General features: G+C 54.8%; 2 protein-coding genes across 2 annotated transcripts; both read left to right on the plus strand.

Annotated features, from left to right (window-relative positions):
* The first annotated feature begins 437 nt into the window (after positions 1 to 437).
* On the plus strand, positions 438 to 9638 carry POLA2 (DNA polymerase alpha 2, accessory subunit). The gene is made up of 18 exons (XM_057425380.1): positions 438 to 561; positions 1479 to 1606; positions 1691 to 1776; positions 1940 to 1994; positions 2089 to 2195; positions 2278 to 2471; positions 2554 to 2642; positions 2751 to 2906; positions 2982 to 3044; positions 3125 to 3167; positions 3693 to 3811; positions 5015 to 5053; positions 5136 to 5209; positions 5987 to 6095; positions 7297 to 7403; positions 7616 to 7675; positions 8026 to 8152; positions 8677 to 9638. The coding sequence occupies exons 1-18, from the start codon at positions 438 to 440 to the stop codon at positions 8821 to 8823; spliced, it is 1827 nt and encodes a 608-aa protein (XP_057281363.1). The 3' UTR covers positions 8824 to 9638.
* Positions 9639 to 11292: 1654 nt separating this feature from the next.
* Positions 11293 to 14743, plus strand: CDC42EP2 (CDC42 effector protein 2). Its single transcript, XM_057425374.1, has 2 exons — positions 11293 to 11344; positions 14028 to 14743. The coding sequence occupies exon 2, from the start codon at positions 14080 to 14082 to the stop codon at positions 14698 to 14700; it is 621 nt and encodes a 206-aa protein (XP_057281357.1). The 5' UTR covers positions 11293 to 11344; positions 14028 to 14079; the 3' UTR covers positions 14701 to 14743.
* Positions 14744 to 16092: the final 1349 nt, after the last annotated feature.

Consider the following 16092-nt stretch of genomic DNA (forward strand, 5'->3'; position numbering starts at 1 on the left):
CGGGATAGGGATGGGTCCTGTCAGGGATGGATCCTGTCGGGATAGGGATGGGTCCTGTCAGGGATGGATCCTGTCTGGATAGGGATGGGTCCTGTCAGGGGTGTGGGTGGATCGTGTCAGGGATAAGGTTGGATCCTATCAGGGTTGGATCCTGTGGGATCTGCTAAGGGAATCCCGGGGAGGATGGGGAAATTCCCGCCTTTTTCTTCCTTTCCCGCGGAAGCGGGGCAGCCGGGGTTGCCCCAGCCACGCCCCCTCCCCGCCTTCCCTCTCCGATTGGTCAGTTTGCCCCTTAATCTGCATAACCCCTCCTCTCCCTCGCAGCGCGGCACCGCCTCTTTCCTTATAAGGCAAGGCCCCCCCCCCCCCCCGCCCCTTTCCTCCTTCTGCCGTCAAGCGCGGCAGTGTCGCGCCCGCGCGGGCGTTTCGGTGCGGGCATGGCGGAGCCGGAGCCAGCGGAGGAACCGGGACCGGAGCCGGAGCCGGTGTCGGCCGAGGCGGTGCTGAGGGAGCTGCGGTTGTTCGAGCTGTGCTGCCGGGACGAGGACGTCCCCGCCAGGCGTGAGGACACCGGGGGGGGCGGCCGGGAGGGCAGGGGAGCGGTTGGAGGGGGCTCAGGTACCTTCCAGGGGTGTCAAGGGACGTGTTTGGGTGGCAGTGGGGTGACAGGGGAGGTATTTGGGGGGTTAATGGAGGTTTAAAGGTGCTATTGAGGTATTTGTGGGGGTAATAGAGGTTTAAAGGTGCTATTGATGTATTGGGGGTGTTAATTGAGGTTTAAAGGTGCTATTGAGGTATTTGGGGGGGTAATGGAGGTTTAAAGGTGTATTGAGGTATTTGGGGGGTATTGGAGGTTTAAAGGTGCTATTGAGGTATTTGGGGGGTATTGGAGGTTTAAAGGTGCTATTGAGGCATTTGGGGGGTATTGGAGGTTTAAAGGTGCTATTGAGGTATTTGGGGGGTAATGGAGGTTTAAAGGTGCTATTGAGGTGTTTGGGGGTGTAATGGAGGTTTAAAGGTGCTATTGAGGTATTTGGGGGGGTATTGGAGGTTTAGAGGTGCCATTGAGGTATTTGGGGTGTAAGGGAGGTTTAGAGGTGCCATTGAGGTATTTGGGGGTGTAATGGAGGTTTAAAGGTGCTATTGAGGTATTTGGGGGGGTATTGGAGGTTTAGAGGTGCCATTGAGGTATTTGAGGGGCTTTAGGGGTGTCAGGGGAGGTGTTGAAGGCGGTTTGGGTGTCTCAGGGGTGATATTTGAGGGCATAAGTGAGGTTCAGGGGTGCTGGAGGGTGCTCAGGTACTTTAACGGTGTTGGTGAATGGGGGAGTTGGGTGATTTGAGGGTGTCTTGGGAGGTATTGGAAGGGGTTTAGAGTTGTTTAAAGGGGCTTTAGGGGTGTCAGGGGAAGTGTTGGAGGGGTTTGGGTGGTTCAGGGGTTCTGGCTACACCCAGAACACCGTTACCCCATCCCTGCAGTGGTGGAGCTGTGCCTGACCCACGGCCTAGGCCCGGTGGCATTGGCCAACGAGCTCTTGGCCTTCGTCACCAGCAAGGACCTTGACACCGAGCTCTCCAGCGACAGCCTCCACTCCTTTGAGCATGAGGTGGGGGGGTCCCCAATACCCCCATGACCCCCAGGAGAAGGGGGGGGGGCGGTGATGTTGCTCATCCTTCTCCTCCTCCTCCAGGTCCTCATGAAGCGCAGCAGCAGAGCCTCCCAGAAGAGGGACAACCGCTGCAGTGGCCTCCACGACATCCACTCTCTCCAGGAGCTGTATCCCAATGGATTTGGGGGTGATTCCTATAAAGAAACAGGGCTTTAAGGTGCTTCCTGCTCTTGTTAGTGCTGGTTAAGGAGAGGAATTGTCTTGGGGGGAGGGTTGTTGGTGGATGTCCCCCCTAAACAAGAGCTTTGGTGCTCCTTAACCACCCGGTAGCCTTGATGAGGAAGAGGAGGACGAGCTGCTGGATGCCTACACCACGCCGTCCAAGGTGCGCACCGACACCTTCACCCCCAAACCTACCGTTTTCTGCCTCCAAACCCTGCCCCTAAAATAACTTCTCATGGTTCTTTTCCCCCCCTCAGAATTCCCAAAAACGCCCCAATTCCACCCCGGAGACGCCGCGGCCCAAGCGGAGCCTCTCCTCCCGCAGCCCCTACGCACTCTTCTCCCCCAGCAGCTTCTCCCCAAGGTAGTAACCCCGCTTCACCAAGGACCAGGGCTCAGGACTGGATTGGGGTTGTCACCCTCACTCCGCCTGTTGTCCCCCACAGCGTCACCCCCTCGCAGAAGTACAGCGCGCGCAGCAGCCGCGGCGAGGTGGTGGCCTCCTTCGGCTCCATCCAAGGTCCCACGTGGAGCGCGCACGGTGGCCGCGGTTGTACCCTGGCGCTCTTTGGTTCTCCGGAGGAAAACCTCACCAAAGCCTACAAATTCATGTTCCAAAAAGCACTTGATGTCCGGGAAGGTGACACCGTGAGCCTGGAATTGGGGTGGGATGTCACCGTTGAAGTGCTGGGGTGTAGCTGACGGTTGTTCTCACCCCATAGTGTTGTTGTGGAGGATTGAGGAGCTTGGTGATGCGCTGAAGAACCACCATCACCTCGAGGACTTCACCTCGGTGTTGCTTCCAGCCCAGGTGATCCCATCCCCACCATTCCAAGGGCATCCTTGGATCCATCACCACCACCCAAGGGCATGTCTTGGGGTGAAACCAACTGGTTTTGGGGGTGATGTTGTCCCACAGGAACCAGTGACGGTGCTGGGCCAGATTGGGTGCGACTCCAACGGGAAGCTCAACGCCAAGTCCGTGGTGCTGGAGGGCGACCGGGAGCACTCCTCTGGTGGCCAAATCCCCCTGGATCTATCGGAACTGAGGGAATATTCCCTCTTCCCAGGCCAGGTGGGGTTTTGGAAGGGCCAGGACAAACACTCCCCCCCAAGCCTTCCTCACCCCTGCTTACTCCCCTGCCCATAGGTGGTGGCGCTGGAGGGGACCAACAGCACCGGGAAGATGATGGTGGTCTCCAAACTCTATGAGGTGACGGCAGCATCCCCACAATGGGCCTGGTTTTGGGGTGAAAAAAGGGGATTTTGAGGCAATTGATGGTTTCTCCACAGGGGGTGCCTCTTCCCTTCCACACGCCACCAGAGCCGGCCTCAGGTGAACCCAAACCCCCCCTTTTTAGCCCTCCAAAATGCTCTTTTTCCCCAAAAACCCCACTTTTTCACCCCATATTATTCCATTTTGTCCCCTCAAGCCCCATTTCTGTCCTTCAACCCCCTTTTTGCATCCCTTAAACCTTGTTTTTGGCCCCACCCCCCTTTTGTCCCTCCAGACCCTGTTTTTTGTCCCCACCCCCCCCCCCATTTGGTCCCCTTCGAGCCCCTTTCTCTCCTTCAACCCCCCTTTTCTGTCCTCCAAACCTCTATTTTGCCCTCCACTCCCTGCTTTTTTACCCCCCCAAGACCCTCAAACACCTTCTTTTTGCCCACTCTTTCTATTTTATTCCTCACTTTTCTTACCCCCCAGGCCCCAAACCACCCCTTTTCATCCCCAAAACACCCTCTTTTATCTCTCAACCCCCCTTTTTTTTGCCCCACAACCCCCCTTTTTGCCCCACAACCCCTTTTTCTCACCCCTAAACTCTCTTTGGTGCCTCACACCCCCCTGTTTCCCCCCCACCAGAGCAGCGCATGGTGCTGGTGGCCTGTGGTCCCTACACCCCATCCGACAGCATCGGCTACGACCCACTCAGCGACCTCGTCACCGTCATCACCCGCGACCGCCCCGATGTCTGCATCCTGGTGAGGCCCCACCGGCTCCTGGTGTCAGTAACATGGTACCTGAGCAGCAAAGCCCCCACAAGCAGCCGTGGGGGGAAGAGGTGCCTTTGGTGTGACCCCAAAACACCTGTTTTCACCCTAAAGTGACCAACCCCCCCCCAAGTTTTCACCCTAAAGTGGCCAAACCCCCCCAGTCTTCACCCTAAAGTGACCAAACCACCTGGTTGTCACCCTGAAGTGACCAAAACCCCTGTTTTTCACCCTGAAGTGATCAAATCCCCTCAGTTTTCACCCTAAAGTGACCACCCCCCACCCCCCCCCAGTTTTCACCCTAAAGTGGCCAAACCACCTGGTTGTCACCCTGAAGTGACCAAAACCCCCAGACTTTTCACTCTAAAGTGACCAAATTACACCCATTTTCACCCTGAAGTGACCAAATCCCCCCAGAGTTTTCACCCTAAAGTGACCAAACCACCTGGTTGTCAGCCTAAAGTGACCAAAAAGCCCAGAGTTTTCACCCTAAAGTGACCAAAACTCCCGTTTTTCACCCTGAAGTGACCAAAACCCCCAAACTTTTCACCCTAAAATGACCAAACTACCCCCATTTTCACCCTAAAGTGACCAAAACTGCCTTTTTTTCACCCTGAAGTGACCAAACCCCCCCAGTTTTCACCATAAAACTATCAAAAGCCCCCAGATTTCGCCCTATAGTGAACAAAATCCCCCAGGTTCCACCCTAAAGTGACCAAAAAAACCCATTTCTCATCCCAAGTGACCAGAACCCCCTGTTTTTCAACCTGAAGTGACCCACCCCCCCCCCCATTTTCACCCTGAAGTGACCAGAAAAACCCCAGTTTTCATCCTAAAGTGACCAAAGTAATCCCCTTTCTCACCCAAAGTGCCCCAAATCCCTATTTTTTTCACCTTAAAGTGATCAAAACCCCTGTTTTTTCCCCCTAAATGACCAAGAAACCCACTTTTTCACCCTAAAATGACCAATCCTCCTGTTGTTAAGAGCAAATTTGGCTGTTTGGGCACCCCATGAGTCAAGGCTTGAGTTCCTGCTTGGGAAAACCATGTTTCTTTCATCCATCTTCCCACCCAGACTCACTTTCCCCTGAATCCTTTGGGATTACAGGATAAAACTGGAGGTTGAAATAACAGACCCCACCTTGGGGTCCCCACTGGTTGGGATTTTCCTCATTTTTCCCTGTTTCTTTCCAGTTTGGGCCATTCCTGGATGCCAAACACGAGCAAGTGGAGGTGAGGGAGGATTTTGGAGGGGGATCCCCCAGGTGCACCCCAAAAGACAATGGAATTGGGCAAATCTCATTGTTTTCCCCAGAACTGCCAACTCTTGGGGTCCTTCCCTGACGTCTTCAAGCTCTGCCTGAAGATGATCATCGAAGGGACGAGAAGGTAGGGACATTCCTATGGGATCTGGGGACAAATCCAAGGGGAAAAGAACTGGGAATGGTTGGTGACAAGTGTTGTCCCTGCCGTGTGAGGGGACAGCATGGATGAGGAGCAAGGAGGCAACAACACAGCCTCATGCTGAGGAGTGGGGGACACCCCAAAACACCTTGTGTCACCCCCCAAAACACCCCTAAATGTCCCATCCTGCTCCAGAATACCTCATGTCATCCCCAAAACACCTCATTATGCCCCAAAACCACCTCTTGTCACCCCCAAAACACCTCTTCATGCTCCAAAATGCCTCCTGTCACCCCCAAAACACCCAAACCCACCTCTTTATGCCCCAAAACCACCTCATGCCATCCCCAAAACATCTCCTGTCACCCCTAAAAACACCCAAACCTACTCATTATACCCCAAAACCACCTCATGTCACCCCCAAAACACCTTTTCATGCTCCAAAATGCCTCCTGTCACCCCTAAAAACACCCAAACCCACCTCATTATGCCCCAAAACTCTTGTCACCCCCAGAACACCTCCTGTCACCCCAGAACACCTCATTTCACCCCTCAAAATAGCTCAGACCACCTCATATCACCCCAAACCCTCTTGATGCGGGGATGCAACACCTTTGCCACACCACCTGAGCGTGTTTTGGGGGGGATTTCAACCAATTTGGGGGCTTTTTCCCTGCTGGAATTCCCCTGAAGGGGCTGCTTTTGAGGCTGTTCCTGTGCTTGGTGAGGAATTGCCTGTTCCCATCCCTGGTTTTCCGACAGCGCCGGCTCCCAGCTCGTGTTCGTGCCCTCGGCACGTGACGTCCACCACGACTGCGTCTACCCACAGCCCCCGTTCCACTACCCAGAGCTGCCCAGGGAGGACAAGCAGGTACCAACCCCCCAGCTTCCCCCATTCCCATGCTTCTTATCCCAAAAAACCCAGTGGTTTTCCATCAGATCCTTTCAGTCCTGAAGTTTGGGCTGAAATCCCTCTTTTCTTTGAGTTTCCCCGCTCTTGTTTCCCACCCGGCAGTGATTTCTTGCCCCCACAATATTCCCTTTGGGAGCAAAATCCTCATTTCCTCAGGGAAAAGGGATTTGGAAGCAGAAACCTGGCAAGCAGGGAATGGAACTCTAGGAAACCTGCCCCCCCCAACCCGTTTTGGGTTAAAATTCCTTGATTTAACTCATTTTATGCCAAGGGGACAGCTTTTATTGCTCCTGTTTGGAATCCAGCCATGCTGCTGGGTGGGCTTGGGGGGGGGGAGTATTTTGGGTGTTTAAAGGGGTTTTAGGATAAGTTTGGGATGGTTTAGGACTGGTTTAAGGATGTTTAAGGAAGCCTTGAGTGTGATGGCAGCGTCTGGGGGCAGGTTTAGGGTATTTTGGGATGCATTTGTAGTGGTTTGGGATTAGTTTAAGGAAAGCTCAGACCGATTGTGGTGGGTTTGGGGGCAGATTTGGGGCATTTTAGGATGGGGTTTGGGGTGTTTAAAGAAATTCCCACATGATTGTGATGTTTTAGGTCAGGTTTGGGGCAGTTTAAGAGTACTTCAGGGGTGTTGAAGGATAACTCAACAGTGATTACAGCATTTAAAGGGCAGGTTTGGGGCAATTTAGGCTGGGTTTGGGGTGGTTTAGTACTGGTTTAGGGCATTTAAGCAAAGCTCAGCATGATTGTGGTGCTTTAAAATAGGTTTGGGGTGGTTTAGGACTGGTTTAGGGTAGATTTGGGTGGTTTAGGACAGGTTTAGGGCAGGTTTGGGTGGTTTAAGACCTGTTCAGGGCAGGTTTGGGTGGTTTAGGACTGGTTTAGGTCTGGTTTGGTCAGTTTAGGGCTGGTTTAGGTCTGTTTTAGGTCAGGTTTGGGTGGCTTAGGGCTGGTTGAGGGTAGATTTGGGTGGTTTAGGACAGGTTTAGTTCAGGTTTGGGCAGTTTAGGGCTGGTTTAGGTCAGGTTTGGGTGGTTTAGGGCTGGTTTAGGGTAGATTTGGGTGGTTTAGGGCAGGTTTAGGTCAGGTTTGGGTGGTTTAGGACTGGTTTAGGGCTGGTTGGGGTGGGTTCAGCCACAGCCCACCCCTCTCTCCACAGCGTGTGCACTTCGTATCGGACCCCTGCACCCTGGAGGTGGATGGCATCGTGCTGGGCCTCACCTCCACCGACCTGCTCTTCCACATGGGAGCTGAGGAGATCAGCAGGTGGGTGCCAGCTGGAAGCCGGGATTGGGGAATCTCCTGCTGGTGGATGGATCCAGCCCCAGATCCACAGGATCCGGGGTTGTTCCCACTTGGTGACGCAGAGACAAAGCCCGGTGCCCGGCACAGCAGCTCCTGGTTGTAAATGGCCTCGTGTCTCGTTACTCACAGTCTGTTCTTTGGCCTTTCCCACCCTTTCCCGAATGGTTTTACAGCTCCTCCGGAATCTCGGACCGGTTCACGCGGATCCTGAAGCATATCCTGACACAGAGGAGGTGAGGCCTTGCTACAACCACTCAGACCTCTAAAAGGGCTTTTTCGGGGCCAAAAGAGGGGTCTCCTATGTCATTCCCACCATCTTCTCCTTGGACGTCTCTTTTTGACCCTAAAACATTCCTTTTTGGGGGTTTGTTCCCCATTAACAACCGGATTCCAAAGGTTTCATCCTAAATCCTCCGGCATGGTGTATGTCAGCCAGCCCCAGGTTGCTTCAGGGACAGCCAAAAGAACCACAAACAACTCTTCCACCCCAAATTCCCCCACTGGTGTGTCCCAGGCCTGTTGCTACAGGCGGAGGTGGATGTTCCTGATGGTGGTAACCTCTTCCCCCTCCCTCCATTGGTAGTTACTACCCGTTGTACCCCCCCTCCGAGGAGCTGAGCATTGACTACGAGAGTTTCTACCACTACGCGTCGTTACCGGTCACCCCGGATGTCCTCGTCACCCCCTCGGAGCTGCGGTACTTCGTTAAGGTCAGGCGGAGCACGAACACCTGCTCAAGTACCCCCAAAACCCAGCAGGCTTGGGCAAACCCCAGGTTACAGCCGGAACAAAGCACAGGCTCAGGCACGGCGCAGACTGTAGCTGATGGATGACAGTTCTCAGCTGTACCTGGTGGCTGTTGCATCCAGATTGGCTGTAACCAATAGGTCACAGCCCTCAGCATCTGGATGGGCTGTAGCTGGGGGGTCCTGGCTGTCGGCACCCAATCAGCTCTAACTGGGTTGCTGTTGGATGGGCTGTAGCTGGTAAGTCACAGCCCTTGGCATCCAGGTCAACTGTAGCCAGTGGGCTGTGGCCATCAGCACCCAGTCAGCTGTAGCCAGGTGGCTGTTGGCATCAGGATGGGCTGTAGCTGGGTGGCTGTCAGCATCCAGCTTGACTGTAGCCAGTGGGTTGTGGCCATCAGCACCCGGATTGGCTGTAGCCGGATGGTTGTTGGCATTGGATCAGCTGTAGTTACAGCCCTCAGCACCCAGCTTTGGTATTCCCACAGGAAGTGCTGGGCTGTGTCTGCATCAACCCCGGGCGGCTGACGAAGGGGACAGTCGGGGGTACCTACGGCCGCCTGTACCTACAGCGGGACAACACCGGGGGCGAGCGCAAGAGCCCCTGTGTCGCCGCTCAGGTTGTGAAGATCTAAGTGACCAGGATGGAGTTCCTTAATCCGACCACCTACAACCCGACTGCTACACCGAGACTGGTCAAACACACCTGGAACTGTGCTCAACAACACCCCAACCGCTCCCATTGTGCGGAGCCCACCCTCTTCCCGCAACACCCAGACACAGCCGGGGCTCTGCTTCGCCTGTTCATCCCTGAGGGATCGATGAACCCTCAGCACAGCGGCTGTTGGTGTCTTGTGGGGCTGTTCATGGGCTGGTTACGTTGTCCCACTCCTTAGGCTGACAAAGAGGGATGCTCCAGCTGGCTTTCCCCATGGAAAAGGGGAATCCTGGCATGGAAAAGAGGCTGGAATCTTCGGCCATCCTGGATTCACCCCTTGGGTGATGTTGTTTGTGTCGAGCTTCCTCATTATGGGATATGGAGTTTAATCAGCTGGAAAACAATCCACCGGCGCCAGGGAATGACACTGGGAATATCCCGGCACGGGATTGGGCTTGAAGCAGTTTTCCTTCCTTTTCCCCTCCAACCCCTGAGGAGGAAGCTGAAAGTGAATTCAAATCCCCTGAGTGTTCTCCCGACATTCCTTAAGCTCCAATCCCAGGGTGGGAAAAGGCTTTTTTGGCCAGAATAAAACTAAATCCAATGGGATGAAAGAGGAGGTTTTGTAACTGTCTCCGCCGCGGGGTGATTCCAGGCGTCAGGAAGCTGGAAAACAGCCTCATCAGGTGTCTCCCATTTTCCACGTGATCACCCTCATTCCAGGCTTCATTCCAGGCTCCCTCTGGAAGCGCCGTCTCAATCTTCCAATCCCATCGGGGTGGATTTAAGGGGGGGGGGGGGAAGAGGGAAAATGGGATCTGGGGAGGGGGATTCCCACATGATTTCCCTGCAGAACTCTGGGATGTGCCAGAAAATCCCTGTTTTCTCCCCACATCCCAGTGCGGAGGCAACAGGATCATCGCCATTCCCTCAACGCTCACAATTCCGATTTTTTTTCCCATTTTGGTGCTTTTCACCCCAAATTCCACACTGATTTTTCCCAACGTGGTTAAAAAGCTGCTTTATTCCCAGGTTTTAGCTCATTTTCCAGCTTCCCCCCCCCCCAATTCCTATCCCTGCCTCAGTTTCCCTCATAAACCCACCGGATTTGGTTCCAACAGGAGCAGCATCGGGAATTCCAATCCAACCTCATCGTGAGCGACGCAGCCGGAATCTTGTTTCCCTCTTAATTAAATGCTCCTTGAGGACGAGGCTCATTTGGGATTTAAATGAGCGTCAGCTCCAGCATTCCCAGTTGGCCATTTGGGGAGGTGGGGGGGGTGGTGGAGAGCTGCTCTGCTCCATAGGGAATCCCCCTCTGGAGCCAGCAGGGATTTTTCCACCTTTCTCTCTCTTTCCCTAGGGATCTTGTCTGTATCCAAGCGCTTCATCCCGGAGCTGGGAAATGGAAGGATAACAGGGATAAACCCACCCGGCTCTTCATCCCGGTGAGAAGCCAACGGCGGCAATTCCATGTTTTGGGAAGGAGAAGGGAGCAGGAAGGAAAAGCGGAGGCCCCCGGGGTGGGGCGTTGGGGCTGCGCCGGCGCTGGGAGCATCGGATCGGAACGGCCGCGCTCGGCTCCGGCTCCGCAGGAAGACGCCGGGAGGCTCCGAGGGTGTTTTTCCGGTGAGATCCCAACCACCATTCCCCATGGAATGTGGGGCTGGGGAAGGGGATGGAGACAGCGGAACATTTAGGGGGAGGGAGGTCTCTTCCCAGCTTCCGAATCCGGGCCCTGCATTGGGATGCTGAGGATGAAGCGAGGGGGGGGGGGGGGGGGGTGTGGTTCTTTTCCATGATTCGGGATGTTTTTGTGTCCCTGTCGCATCCCGGATCCCTCAGTTCACGGGGGGGGGGGGATTCCCTCCTTTTCCCAAGGGAACAGCCCCGGATCCCCCCTCCCTGCCGCCACCAGCTGCTCCCGGATCAGATTAGCCGATGGATCCCCAAAATAGGATCCCCAGAATAGCCAGGGCCGGATCCTGCTCCGGGCTTTATCCAGGGAGGCTTTTCCCTGGATTCATGGATGACGATCCTTTAAACCCAGGGCTCAAGTTGCTGCTGGGGCAGCCGGAGCGGGCTCCCACCCTTATTCCAAGGAAAGAGAAGCGACCTGTGCCCTGATCCCACCCGAATTCCGGCACCGCCCTCCCTTCCCGGGAATTCCCGGCGCCCCCCCCCCCCCCCCCCCCGGCAGCGGGTGGGGCTCGGAGCTGTTTTCCCGGGATTTAAGTTGTTTTCCCGGGATTTAAGTTGGGTTTGGGTGCGTTTTCCCCCCTTCCGTTGGTCACCGCGGGGAGGGGGGAACTGAGGCACGGGAAGGGTTCGGCCGCGTTTTCCACCCGTGTCCCAGCGTTTCCTCATCCCAGGCTTTTCCTTATTGGCAAAGATCCCGGATCTTGGTGTTTGCCTGATCCTGGAAGACCCAATCCTGACTGTGCTGCTGTGTCCGCACCAGCCCATCCCTCATCCCAATCCGGTGCCGGCTGCTCCAGGTAGGACAGGGACAGCCCCAGGATCCCACCGGGATTCCCTGGGGTTGATTCCAGCTTTTCTGTTAACTGGGATGACGCTGGTCCAGTCCCTCCACACCTGCATCCACACCAGGCTTTTTTCCCAGTGCTCCAGAATATCCATCATCCACATCCCAACAGGGCCCTTTTCCACACCCCACCTCGCCGAGCCCATAGGAAAGGGGGTGTGTTTTCGCTTCCCATGGGAATATCCCTTTTTCCAGGGGGAATGCAAGAGCAAAACCTCTTCCCAGGCGCAAATTTTCCTCAAGAAGGCCCAAAAAGGAGGAAAAATGGAAGGAACTGGGTTTGTTTCCCACTTGGTTTTCCCAGAGTGAGGCAGAAATGGCTGGAATGGAGTGGGAAGGAAATAAACTTCCATATTCTAGAGGTGAAATTTTTGGAATTGGGTGAAAAAACATCCCTGGATTTTCTCATAGTGAAGCCCAAATAGTTGGAAATGGGGGGAAAACCTGGAATTTGGTTGGGAAGCAGAGTTTTAAAGGCCAAAATTGCTGGAGGATGACTCAAATGGCACCTGCTGATGCTGGAAGTGATGGAAATGGGTGGAAAAGGATGGAATTTTACTCCATAAGGAAGGAAAAAAGGCAAATGGGGGCTGGGGGGGGGTGGGTATCCCACTGGAGTGCTGCGGGATCCGGCGCTTTGAGCCCATTTCTTCCTGTGGAGAAGCCAAATGTGGGGCATGGATGGAGTTGGAGTCCTTGGATCTCCTCCAGAGGTGCTTCCCACTTCTTATCCCATGTGGAAACATCATTCCCACCTTTCTCTCTTCACCACCCCCCCCCCCCCCAGTTTCTTGGGATTCAGTGAGGCTCCATGAAAAGCCAATGGGATTCATCCCAGCACATGGAGGTGGAATGTGGTGGGATAAAGCCTTAAATCCCTGGGGATGCATCCAGTGGGGCAGGAAGCAGCCAGAAACACCCATCCATGAGTTCTCCAGGGGTTTCTTGGAGCATTGTTCCTTTTCCATCTCGTTTTCCACCTGTTTGGCCAGGAAGTGGTAACGCTCCCATGTTCCCCATGGATCTGCTTGGTTGTCAGCCCTAGGAAATGCTGGGAAAAGGGATTTTCTGGTCCAGACCAGGTTGTTCCCAATGCCTTTGGGGCCTACTGGAGGGAAATGGCCTTTTCCAAGGTGTTTTTTTTTGTGGGACGAGGGATGCTTCCCACATTCCCAGACATTCCCAGCGCCCTCCCAGCCCAGTGGGGCTCTGGTTGATCAGCTGGAGCCCAGACTGGGAAGAGGAGGAAGAAACTGGGATGAGGGAGAGCGATTCCAGGTCAGTGCCCAGGGGAACGTCGCTTCCCAATGCCCATCCCCATCAGCATCATCCCAAATCCTGGAAACCTAAACCACTTCCAAGTGACTAAAGGGGATTCTTCCTACAAATCCACTTGTTTTTTGCGAGGGGGGGGGTGTCAGGGATTTTGGTGCTTTCCCACAGCTTCCCATGCTTCCCCCCCCTTGGGGGCACTTGGAGCCACGCACCCAGCAGCATTCCCAATCCAGATTCCCAACATCTCCACCATCATCTTCCCACCCTGCCCCACCTCCCGGTGTCTTTCCCGGCGCCTGGATTTCACGCCAGCGGCATCACCGCGCCGCCGGCGTTAATCCATCCGGGATTAACACTGCTGGATTCTGCAGTGTCAGCACTTCAGTCCTGGCCGGAGCCGCCGGGAACGGGCTCCCGGTGCTGTTGTTCTTCCCTGGAGCCACATTCCCGATGCTGGTGCTTCCTTTGGAGCCCATTGAGGGATTTCCCACCTCTCCAGCTCCATCCCCTCAACTCTGCTGGCATCCCACCGGGAACGGCTCCGGCTGTAGCGTAGGTCTCTGCTTGTGACGGGAATGGTTTCCTCAGCGCCAAGAGGGAATTGGGAGGGGGGGGTTGGAAGAGGGAATGAAGGGAGCAGCACAGCCAGGATGATCCCGCTTCCGGGTGGTGGAAGGGGAATGTGGGGTTTTCCATCCCTTTGGGCCAGTTGGAAGGATGGATTCCAGGGGGGAGGCTCAGGATGAGCTGGCAGCGCTTCCAGCAGCATTCCAAACAGCTTCCCCTTTGCTGCTGCTTCCCAAACCTGTTTCCATCCCTTTTCCTGTCCCACTGGCATGGATCCGAGTCGGGCGCATCATTGTTATCCCCCCTAAAAAACCCCTTTTTCCCCTCATTCCCCCCCCCCCCCCAGTTGAAGAATGAGCCTGGAACTGAGGTGGGAATTGCCAAGAGTTGAGGGAATATGACTAAATCCAGGGAAAAACTCCAACTTCCTTCCCCCTCCCACCTCCATCCCGATGGATTTGTGCTGTAGCTCATTGCCGGGTGGGGTTGGATGCTGCGTGGCCAAGAGGAGAAGGAATCCAAGCGTCCAAACCTCCTCCAAGCTGAGGCTTGGAATACCGCTTCCCCACCACCTCTCTCTCCACAGCCCCAACAATTCCTCATCAACCCATAAATCCTTTGGAATTTCCAGCTGGTTTCCCACTGGGGGCAATTCCTGGATTCCATTCTTAGGGTGATTTCCTTATTGATCACCTCGGAGCTGGGGAACGTCTGGAATGAGTTTCCTGGAAGATCCCCATCCGAGGGGTTGGAATCCACTGAGTTTTCCTTCTTTTTCCCATTGTTTCATGCAGGGAAGCCACCGGGCCCGGAGCCAACACTGGAATTGCTCTGGAAGCCATTGAGATGTCCACCAAGGCCCCCATCTACCTCAAGAGGGGCAGCAGGAAGGGGAAGAAGGAGAAGCTCCGGGATATCCTCTCCTCGGATATGATCAGCCCCCCCTTGGGTGACTTCCGGCACACGATCCACATCGGCAGCGCCGGCCAAGGGGACACCTTTGGGGACATCTCCTTCCTCCAGGGCAAGCTCCATCTCCTGCCCCGTTCCCAGCCCAGCTTCTCCTTCTCCAGGACCTCCACCGTATCCGGGCACGAAACACCGGGAATGCCATCCCCGCTCTTGAAGAACGCCATCTCCTTGCCCACCATCGGTGGTCCTCAGGCCATCACCCTCCCGTCGGCACCGGCGCCTCCCAAACCCCCTCGGCTCCACCTGGAGGAGCTCGGGAAGAGGGATGAGGAAGAGGAGGAGACGATGGGCACCATCCCAGCCAACGGCTTCCGCCGCGAGGAGGAGGCCGGCAGCGCGGAGCCCTTCTTGTCGCACGCGGGATCCCTCCTCTCCCTCCACGTGGATTTGGGACCATCCATCCTGGAGGATGTCCTGCAGGTGATGGAGAAGCACCAAGCAGAGGGGGGCCGTGGATCTCCACCAGCTTCAGGCCTGCAGGAGAGCTTGACGTGAAGGCACCCATGGGGGTAGATGTTGGGCAATGGTTGATTGGGGGGGGGGGGGTGGTTGTTCTTTGGGGTGAAGTTGGTTCCTCAACGATCCCTATGGATTCTCCACCTCCAGAGCATGGACACGGCGCCGTTGACACTCGTTGGGGGGGGGGACTGGGGGGGGATTTGTGCTTGAAGAGAGGCCATGGTTGGAGCTTGGCCATGGTGAAGTTCAACCAAGCACCTAAGTCCTGGAGGTGGTGGTGGCGGCACCCTTGGAACATCACCCAAATCCCAACGTTTCCATGGCAAAGGTGGCTTCACCGGAAGTGAAAATCCCTCCTGGGATGGATTCTGGGAATAAAAGCCATGGTTGGAGTTTTGGGGGTGGAATTGGAAGGCAAAAAGAAACCCAACCAAGGAGTGACCACCAGGCCCCATTCCCATGCTGGGAAGTGGGATCCATCCTCACCGGCGCCATTCATCCCCGTTGGATGGAGGGATGAGAGGTGAGAGGCTTCGGAATTCCAAGCTCTGCTGCTTTTATGGGATAATCCGCATGGAACCGCTGTAATTCTGGCTATGGAGCAAGCGTGGCCTCATCTCCTGGACTCCAGCACTAAACTCCCATCATTTTCCACCCTTTCTGGGAATTTTGGCCACTTTTGGGTGGCAACATCCCAAAACCTGGAATTCCACCCGAATTCCAACTTTCCATTAAGCCGGCTCTAGGCACTGGGTGGAGCTTCAGTTTCATTTGAGGCTCTTCCAGCTCTGTTCTCACCCAATCCAAGCTCCACTGGGAGATCCAGCAGCATTCCCAAATCCCCTCTTTCCTCCCAGTTGGTTTATCAACCAATTTGAAGGGAAAAACCCTGGGATTCGATGATTCTGGGTGGTTTTCCGAGTGTTTTGTAGGAGTTTTGGTATTCCAATGTCTTCGTGTGGTTGGACAACACCAAATCTCATGGATTTCACCCTAGATTGGGATGGGGATGTTCCCCTTTGGCCCAACTTCCTCATGATTCCCAGCAGCAATCCTGAAAGTTGCTGCCTGGATTGGGAATTCTGAGATAATCCCATGCAGGTAACAGCCCCAAATCCCCTTTTTTCACCCCAGGTTTGCTCCAAGATGCTGGATTTGGGGCATGGATTTGGCACTTCCCTGCTCCCCCTTTTCGGCTCTATTTGATACCAAATGATACCAAATTATCCTAATCCCGGTTTTTCCCCCATTTTTCCAGGTGTAATTCTTCATTTGAGCTACACAAAACTCCATTTCTGGAATTAATCTTTAATTATTAGCAATAAAATCCCTGTGGATTCTCCTGCCCCTGGCTCCTCCCACCCCTTTGCTTAACCCGTTAATTCCTGCTTTATCCCATCATGGTTCCAGGAAGTGGGAATGGGATTG

This window comes from Pezoporus wallicus, unplaced genomic scaffold, assembly GCF_028554395.1.
Source record: "Pezoporus wallicus isolate ANWC-B61680 ecotype Strahan unplaced genomic scaffold, APGP_CSIRO_Pwel_v1 contig_11311, whole genome shotgun sequence".
Lineage (NCBI taxonomy): Eukaryota > Metazoa > Chordata > Aves > Psittaciformes > Psittacidae > Pezoporus > Pezoporus wallicus.

Excerpts from the sequence above, each read along its gene's own strand:
- POLA2 (XM_057425380.1), top strand. The coding sequence starts at position 438 with ATGGCGGAGCCGGAGCCAGCGGAGGAACCGGGACCGGAGCCGGAGCCG. Across the intron at positions 1,607-1,690 it reads TCCACTCCTTTGAGCATGAG|GTCCTCATGAAGCGCAGCAG; the intron begins GTGGGGGGGTCC and ends CTCCTCCTCCAG. Across the intron at positions 2,643-2,750 it reads CGGTGTTGCTTCCAGCCCAG|GAACCAGTGACGGTGCTGGG; the intron begins GTGATCCCATCC and ends GTTGTCCCACAG.
- CDC42EP2 (XM_057425374.1), top strand. The coding sequence starts at position 14,080 with ATGTCCACCAAGGCCCCCATCTACCTCAAGAGGGGCAGCAGGAAGGGG.